The 9,141-nt window shown below is 53.1% G+C and overlaps 1 protein-coding gene across 1 annotated transcript; it reads left to right on the top strand.

Annotated features, from left to right (window-relative positions):
* Positions 1-2,966: 2,966 nt before the first annotated feature.
* On the top strand, positions 2,967-8,290 carry SHISA2 (shisa family member 2). Its single transcript, XM_063150326.1, has 2 exons — positions 2,967-3,261; positions 5,312-8,290. Exons 1-2 carry the CDS (start codon positions 2,967-2,969, stop codon positions 5,863-5,865), a joined length of 849 nt encoding a protein of 282 aa, XP_063006396.1. The 3' UTR covers positions 5,866-8,290.
* The last annotated feature ends 851 nt before the right edge of the window (positions 8,291-9,141 follow it).

Consider the following 9,141-nt stretch of genomic DNA (forward strand, 5'->3'; position numbering starts at 1 on the left):
AAATGCATTTCACCTCTTTCAGACAACTAGCAGAAGCGCTTTTAAGTCTTATTTTCACTGCTCTAAGAGAGAAAATTTTTCAGGACTAGCAGAACTGCAGGTGAGTTCTTCAAATTCCCAAAATAAAACATTTATTTGCTTTCCTGATATCATGCATTTGGCTGGAAAATGACAAAGAACATTTCTACTGATCCTAAGGCCTCAGAAAACAAAAGTAGTAGTAGTAGTATTACGAATTCAGAGACTGGTTGGGAAAAAAAAAAGAAAGTTTAAGCAGATAATAGAGATTTGTTGATTATGTGATCATTACTGAATACATGTAGGATTTTAAAATCTTTTCCCACTCCACCATCTATATGTTATTTTAATTATATCTAAAAGCTGCACTATGCTTAGTTTGATGGGATATGATGTGTTTGGTGTCCTACAAAATCTGTGACAGGTTTATTTTATATTGAAATAGATTGAACTAATATAATGAGATTGCTTGACATGGGAAAGCAAGTGAAAACGTCACAGAGTAGGAAAGACTTGCTATATTTATGTAGTTCCACACATTTTGGTTCTGGATTTTTGTGTGCTTTTAAATTTAAATTGCAGGGATATTACCTGATCAGCTTGTAAAGACAGTGAAAAACCCACCCCAAACTCCACTAATTAGTCTATTGCTAAACAGGATCTAAAGCATTTTGCAAAGTGCCAAATGTTTTAAGTTTCACAAAAGCATAATGAGGTACACTATTATCTCTGCTGTTATCCAGGCAAGTTGAGACAAATCCTGAGCTTGAATATATAAAGTACCTGCTACAGATAATCTCTGCAGGGGATCTGGTGCTGGTATTTTGTTATGATCAGGACTCCTAACTTGGAGTGCAGATTAGATTAGATAGTCTGCTTTTCACCCCTCTTCTCATAGTCTGGTTTTGCTATTGAAAGAGAACCACCTTACTGAGATTTAGTGAACCATCAACTCAAAGGATGGGACTGGGAAAGCATTTTGCTTGCCACGTATAAAAGAATCAAGAAGCTGCTTTTCTTATTATGAAAATGTGTGTCTAACCCAGATTCAGGGAAAATGATCTCGTAGGAAGACCTCTGTGAATGTAGGCATTTAACAGCTGCTGTGCTGTCACTTGTGGCTGCCAGACATCCAAAGACAGGTCACTGGCAGGAGCTCATGGTTCTAATTCCTTTCCCAGGCAATCCTCTTCCCTCCCTGTGCCCCATCGCTGATGGGGGTGTCTTGAGCAATGGGTGCTGTGGGGGACATGGGCTGAGTGTACGAAATCTGTCACTGTCCAGGGCTGCCTGTGGGGGGCTCCTCATGCCGGAGCTGACAGCTCTGGGCAGCTGCTACTCAGGATTTGAGATGGAGCATCTCAGACCCCATCAGCTGAATCACAGCAAGTTTCTTCTCATTCACCCAGCTGGGCTGATTGGGTGATGTAAAACTTGTGGTGCTGCCGCCCCATTTCCATCGTGGTAAGTGCAAACTTTTCCAAAGGTTAGCTGCTCCGGGTTACTAATCCTCCCTGAGTAAGGTATGAGGTGTGCAGGACCACCTCTGCACCCTGCCCTTGCAGCAGCACAGCTCCGGCCACGGGCTGAGCTGCAGAAGGGCCACGGCTGGAAGAGAACTCCCCAGGAGCAGCAGCGAAGCTGAGGGGGCAGAATGCATTTACCTGGTCCCGAGTTTGACCAGAATCTGGTGCTCCAGAGGAGCAATTCAGTGAAAGCCCATAGCTGTCAAACACTGGCTGAAATGAGAACAAAAGAGGGGATGAAGATGGAGGGAGAAGGGCAATGACTAAATTGAAGAAGAAAAGCTTGAAAGAGTGAAATACACAACGCTTTGCAGTCACCTTCCTCCCAGTGATCTGCCTCTACAGTGGAATTTAGAACCAGTGCTACTTATCAGAGCTTCCGTGTTTGTGCCTTTTTCTTAAAAGAAGTATTTTTTTACTTGATGCAATGCATTGTAAGCCAGAGTTGTGCTTGGTGTCACGACAGCCGTCTCACAGGGAACGAGAAACCACAGACTTTACTGACACTTCAGCAGCTGAAGGTGCATCCTAGTGCCCGGCCTCCGGCTGCCACTGACTTTTAACAAGTCGTGCGGCAAGTACACGGTGCGGGGCTGTCTCGGGTGCCGGTGCCGGGAGCAGTGTCGGTGCCGGGAGCAGTGTCGGTGCGGGGAGCAGTGTCGGTTCCCGGAGCAGTGCCGGTGCCCGGAGCAGTGTCGGTGCCCGGAGCAGTGTCGGTGCCCGGAGCAGTGTCGGTGCCGGGAGCAGTGTCGGTACCGGGTGCAGTGTCGGTTCCCGGAGCAGTGCCGGTGCCGGGAGCAGTGTCGGTGCGGGGAGCAGTGTCGGTGCCCGGAGCAGTGTCGGTGCCGGGAGCAGTGCCGGTGCCGGGAGCAGTGTCGGTGCCGGGAGCAGTGTCGGTGCCCGGAGCAGTGTCGGTGCCCGGCGGGACGGGGCTGCCGCTGCCCCCCGCGCTCCGGCCGCTGCCGCCACCGCCGCCCGCGCGCTGGTACCGCCCCGTCGGGCGGGGCGGGCGCATGCGCGCTGCACCGCCCCCGCCGCCTATAAGTGCGGGCGCGGCGCCCCCCGCGCTGTGCGGGCGCGGCGCCGGACGGGGCGCCCCGGGAGCAGCGCGGTGTGGGCTCGGCGCGCCCGACCCGCTCCGTCCGTGGGAGGATCGCGGGCTCCCGCCGTCCCTCGCCCATGGGCGCGGAGGAGGGCGCGGCGAGGCGGCGGGGAGCGAGAGCGGAGTAGCGGCGCCCCCGGCTCCGCCGGTGCGCCCCGGGCGGCGGCTCCGCACCCCGCGGGCCGGCCCCGGGCATGCGGCGGCGGCGGGACCCGCGGCCAGAGTCCCCGCACCGCGGCGGCTGCCTGCCCCGGGGGGCCGGGCGGCGCTGCCCCGGCGCGGCGGGGCCCTGACGGAGCGGCCGCCCCCCCGGCGGCGCCATGCGGGGCTGGCTGCTGCTGGCGGCGCTGGGCTGGCTGCTGCCGGCAGGGGCCGCGGCCAGCGGCGAGTACTGCCACGGCTGGCTGGACGGGCAGGGCGGCTGGCGGGACGGCTTCCAGTGCCCCGAGCGCTTCGACGGCGGCGACGCCACCATCTGCTGCGGCAGCTGCGCGCTCCGGTACTGCTGCTCCAGCGCCGAGGCGCGCCTCGACCAGGGCGCCTGCGACAACGACCGGCGGCAGGGCGGCGGCGAGCCGGGCCGCCCCGGCAAGGACGGCCCCGACGGCGCGGCAGGTGAGGCGGCCCCGGCCCGGCCAGGACGGCCCCGCGGTGTCTCCGGCTCGGCGGGAGCCGTCGCGGGTTCGCGGCGATCTTCCTGCCCGCCCCTTCCCCCCTTGCCGCCGGTCCCCCTCCGTCGAGTGGTGGGACAGCGCGGACGGAGCCGGCGCTGGCCAGGCTCTCACACGGGGAGGAGTGCCCAGTGAAGGCCTGCCTTTCCCGCCCTTGCTGCTGGAAATCCCAGCCACGTCTGTGTCAGAGCAGGTGACACCACTCCCCTGGGTCCCGGGCCAGCCGTCTCGGCCTGGCACAGCTCTGCCGCCGCTTTGAACGGGCTCCTCAGCCGTGGTTGAGCTCCCCATTGAAAAGGCAAGGAAAAATGAGACAACCCCCATGAGCAGATCAGAAAAAGTAACAGGATATTTCAAAAGGACTCTGGCTGGTCCCCACTGTAATTGTGTATGTTCTTTCAGCTCTGATATCCCCACTTAGGACTGGTTTTACAAGATTGAATTTCAAGGATAAACTCAAGTCTTTCTACTGCTGTTTAAAAAAGCCCCGGTGGCTCCCCAGCACCCTTGCTGCCATCCACACGTGCTGAGTGCGGAAGAAGTAGCCTGAAGTGATGTTATAATTAGGACAGATTTACTCCTGGAAAACTTGCACATTACAGTGTGGAGCAAGTGTGTGCACCTGCTCGAGAGCTGCTGTAGCGCCAAGTGCAGAAGTGGAGATGATGTTTTACAGCCTTTTGTTTAAAAGCACTAAAGTGATGGAGGAGAAGTGGCTTTTTGGTTATAACTCACTTCATCTCACCAGCTGTGCCAGGAAGCATTCTGACTTGAGCAGACAGATAACCCCCCCTGCCCCTTTGCAGTTCTGACAACAATGCATTTTTGTAACTATTTTTTTATTTAAAATTTATTGCTTTGCAGGTTTGGGAGCCATTGCCCTGTGCTGGCACTGATTAACTTGCAGGTCATTAGCAGTGGCTGCCTTAGCAGGGTCAGACAGGGTCAAGCAGGGATCCAAAGCCCTGCCTGAGTCTTGGAGCTGCCAGGTTTTGGTGGAAATGATGAACTCCAGGCATGTTGCTGAGAGCATTCACCAGCACTGAAGGGAGACACCTTCCCTTTGTTATTTGTGTGTATATCCATATACATTTCTTACTGAGACAGAGAAAAAGGCTTTTTCCCTGGGACTGCAGAATGGATTATCTCAGCTGGATAGAGCATGGCACTTGTATAACACCATTGTGGGTCTGATCCCTGTATGGGCCATTCACTTAAGAGTTGGACTCAATGATTTTTGTGAGTCCTTTCCAACTCAGGTGTATTCTGTGAAATCTGTGTCTGTAGCCCAGATTGTTCCAAGGATGATGTTTACCATCCTTGGTGGCTCCTGATGCCTCCAGTGAGCATCATCCATACTTTCTGCTCCCACCCCTTGCCCACCCTCAGTCCTCCTGCCCTGATGTCCCGTCATTAGGCCTCACAAGGAGGAATGCTGCCCCTTTGGAGCATGGGGCTGTTTCTGCACTGCCTACTCTGTGGTTTCTCCCTACATCTGGGGCTGAAGTGCAGAGCAGGTGGACATTCATCCCCAGAGTTGTGGGGTGCCAGAGGCCCTGTGATTACTGTCTGGTTGCTGCCTGGCTGTCACCCTGCCCCAGCAGGCTGCCAACAGCCAGAGTGGGCTGGTGGTGGAGAGGGATGTCGTGTGGCACCAGGGTTTGACTGCCCCATGATCCTGAGCCCTCAGCAGGGATCCTGCCCCAAAGTATCTCCCTAAGGCACTCTTCAAACCCAGCTGTATCATGCCTGTTTGTTCCAGTAGGACATATTGGAGACATGATTTGATGAAATGTGGAGCAGTGGTTGCTGTGACCTAGACCGTCACCAGCAGGAGAGAAATAGAAGCCATTGGGTTTAACAGCCCTTTTCATCATTCTGGTATAAAATGCTCTGCTTGTGTTGACCTGTGCTGGGAGGAAGTGGGCTCTGCTTGGATGAGGGGGGATTGCTGAGATTTCTCCATGGTGATAATGTTTTCCTTGCTGTTGCAGTGCCCATCTACGTGCCGTTCCTTATCGTGGGATCTGTGTTTGTCGCCTTCATCATCCTGGGGTCACTGGTGGCAGCGTGCTGCTGCCGGTGCCTGCGGCCCAAGCAGGAGCCCCAGCAGAGCCGAGCCCCTGCGGGCACCCGCCTGATGGAGACGATCCCCATGATCCCAAGTGCCAGCACCTCCCGGGGCTCCTCCTCCCGCCAGTCGAGCACGGCTGCCAGCTCCAGCTCCAGCGCCAACTCGGGGGCCAGAGCTCCCCCGACGAGGTCCCAGACCAACTGCTGCCTGCCGGAAGGGACCATGAACAATGTCTACGTCAACATGCCCACGAACTTCTCGGTGCTGAACTGCCAGCAGGCCACGCAGATCGTGCCGCACCAGGGCCAGTACCTGCACCCGCAGTACGTGGGCTACGCCGTGCAGCACGAGCCCATGCCGCTGAGCCCCGTGCCCCCCTTCCTGGACGGCCTGCAGGGCGGCTACAGGCAGATCCAGTCTCCCTTCCCACACACCAACAGCGAGCAGAAGATGTACCCGGCTGTGACTGTGTAGCGCTGACGCCCTCCCCTCCCCATCCCCACCCAGCCAGTTTCAATATCTGAACTGAACGGAGGAGAAATACTTCCTTGGAACAAAGCTCCCAGAACACCACTTGTAAATAATTTTGAAAGGCTCATGCATGTCAGACAGTGTTTATAAACCATTTATTTTCATCGGGGTCTGTTGCCAGGAACTGTAAGGATGATATCTCGGAATTAACGTTGCCAGATACGCTCTCATTCCAGCGCGTGATTTACGGCGGCGAAGGATTACGCTGGAAATGCATATGTATTTCAGATCACTGTGCTCATGAGATAAATGTTGGAGCCATAAAGTGCCCTTCAGGTATGACATGGTCACAAGTATTTGCCTAATTAATTCTAGAAAGAGTTTTGTTCCACTGTACAAGACCGCAGTACTTCAGAAACCTCTCTGCTCCCAGCTCCGTAATGATGTTTCCCGTTGCTTCACAGACAATCACAACTGAGAGCCAAGCAGTGCAATCCCTGTGTGCCCAGCCACCGTGGCTTCTTACACACACCCACTTTGGGGTGAAATGGTGAAATGCCACCAGAAGCTTGGTCTTGCAAAGACCAATTTTCCTTGTATTTTGTAGGAATTGGAAGAGTGAATTATTCTGCTCTTCTTTCCAGGTGCACTTGAAACCCTTCATTAATTTGGTTTTGTGTCAAGATCAGTACCCAGCAGTGGTTTGCACAGACTTTATCTTTGTGAACGTTTTACTAAAACCAGGGTATGAGGTGCTCACTCTTTGTGACACTCAGCAAAGCATTTGGTACAGCTGGCAGTGTCTGAACTGAACCTGCCTTGGCAGAGGAAGGTCAGACTGTGATTCCAGGCAGGCCTGATTCAACCTCACTTCCCATGAAACAGGAAACCCGTGTGAATGCCCACGAAGGTGTCAGCCCCAAAACCTGCTTGCATTGGAGTCTGCCTGTAGGAAAATGGAGTTTATCTTGTACCCATGAGTCCATTCTGAGTCCCCTGCCCCACTCCGTGGGAGTGGGAGAGTGTTAAAAAAACCCAGTTGGGATGTGAATGGGTTGGTGGAGGTTTGAAATCCATCCCCTTTTCTTCTTTACACGTGACGGGATTAGGAAGGCACAGCTGTATTTAAAAATAAGGAAAAAGGCCCAACCAAGGAACCAAGGTGCTTGTGGTGTCACAAGGGTCATGGAGGTGGTGAGCTGCAGACAGCAGGGACACTTAACACTGGAGCTGTTGGCTCTCTCCTGCTTTGCTTCATCTGGGGAAAACACCTCTCCAGGTTGAAGAGGCAGCAAACAATCAGATCATTCTATCACTCCAAAAGCAGCAAAGCTTTGCTGACAGAAAGGCTGGTCTTGTCTCTTTAGAAATGTAGCCTTTGCATTTCCATCCATTGCTCCTCAGCCAAAACAGTGCCGCAGAAGACCTGAGGCCCTGTGCAAACCCAAGCAATTACTGTAGCCAGACCAGTGACGACAAAAGGTTTCTTATTGTCTGATACTGTATCAATATGTAGCAATAACTGTGATGCTATGTTTTGTAGGTCTGTTTTTAAATGACACAGAAGGTGCAGATGCATTGCCAAACCCAATGGTTTACTCATAAACACGCCACACACAGGCCGTCTGCAGCAGGCAGCCGTGGTTTGGCCACTGACACGGGGAAATGAATAGGTAATTTATCCCAGATCTGTTGTTCCTGGCTGTGATCTCCCAGTCAGTGTGCAGGATCTGGGCAGAAAGGTTGGTTTGTGAGACCTGGCTTCCTCTGCAGCCAGGCTGGGTGTCTTTGGGAAGCGGTGCCCGGCTGCTGGCGGTGTCGGATGCTGCACAACTCGGTGCTCGGGGATCTTCAGGGCAGTGGGAGCTCCAGAGCTGGGTGCTCCAGGCTTCTGAAGGACCCCCTGCACTCTCTGGTCTCTGGGGGTGTAGGTCTCCACCTGCCCACGTTGCAGTGGGGTCTCACTGGGCTGGCAGCAGGCACAGGGGCAGCTCTGTGTGCTTCCCCGGGAGCGGGAGGTGCTTGGCCCTGGCTGAGCCCTGGTGCTGTGCCCCTGACCCTGCCCAGCTGAGAACCAAGTCAGCTCCCCCCTCTGCCTGCCTTGCACAGGCCCTGCCAAGGACACCTCCTCTGACCTACAGAATTCAGGTGAATCTTTGTATATTGTTTACTTGTTTTAAAAAAAAAAAGAATAAGTTAAATTTAAGTCTGTAGAAATTAATTTACAACTGAAGGCAGAGAAACGCGAGCTCTAATAAAAGGAATTTTGTGAGATGTGGTGTTTTTTTTAATGTCATGTACAATAATGTAAAACCAATGTTACCATTTGATATAGCTTTTAAATCTCTGAAAGAGCACTTGCTTTAAAGTGTTTCTTACAACTGAAGAAAAAAGCCCCCTTTGTTTCTTAATAAATACTTTATGGTGTGACTTTGGTTTTGTTTGCTTTGTCATAGGGATTTTATTTTTTTAGCTAATGCTTTGCTTTCCTGTGTCCCCAAAAGAACATCTGACCAGCCCCCCTCTCCAGAATGGCAAAACCAAAAGTTTGAACTTTTTGCTGTGTTTCTAAAGAATAACAGTAAACCCAACAAATTACATGTCTGAACAGTGTGCTGCAGTGGGGCATGTTCTGAGGGGATATTTTTGGGGAGAAGGGGCACAGGAAGATGGCGTCTGAGCATCAGCTGAGTTGGGGATCCCTCGCCTCTCGGATGGCTGGGGAGCAGTGGTGGGAGCAGGATGGGTGAGAGCCTGTGGGCTTATCAAGTTCTCTTGTCAAAGAATGCCAAATACTCTGCATCAAATGGCATTTTCTGAGAATTTTGTTTTCAGTTGGATTCACAGTCACCAGCTGAGCATTTTGAGTGTGTAACTCTCAGTAAGTGGCTGTGCTGTCCCCACTGTCCTCTGCATCTTCTTGCTAGAGCAAAAACTCCATCCTCAGAAGTGAGACCAGAACCAAAGCCCTGTAGTGCCATAGTCTGTCTGGGATGAGGCCACTCTGCTTTCCTGGTGTTGGCTCCCTCTTGCTGCTGGAGATGCTGGCATTGCACTCTGGGCAGGTGGGTGGCTGGAGGAGCCTAAAGGGCAGGGAGAGGAAATGGAGTGATTGTTGGATCTGCATGTTTATAATTCAGAAAAGTAGGGAAGAGCAGTCTGGGAAGAGCATTGCCTTGGTCAGGCTCTACATTGCACATTCCAATATGCCACAGCTTCCTGGTGTTTGGGGAAGGTGAGGCAGCAAGGCTGGGAGCAGAAAGCTGGCAGGGAAGGAGG

This window comes from Melospiza melodia, chromosome 2 (genome assembly GCF_035770615.1).
Source record: "Melospiza melodia melodia isolate bMelMel2 chromosome 2, bMelMel2.pri, whole genome shotgun sequence".
Taxonomy (NCBI): domain Eukaryota; kingdom Metazoa; phylum Chordata; class Aves; order Passeriformes; family Passerellidae; genus Melospiza; species Melospiza melodia.

What these genes read in the sequence shown, in the direction of transcription:
- SHISA2 (XM_063150326.1), top strand. Translation starts at nt 2,967, where the DNA reads ATGCGGGGCTGGCTGCTGCTGGCGGCGCTGGGCTGGCTGCTGCCGGCA. An exon ending in CGGCCCCGACGGCGCGGCAG is followed by an intron (nt 3,262 to 5,311) that starts GTGAGGCGGCCC and finishes TTGCTGTTGCAG; the next exon opens with TGCCCATCTACGTGCCGTTC.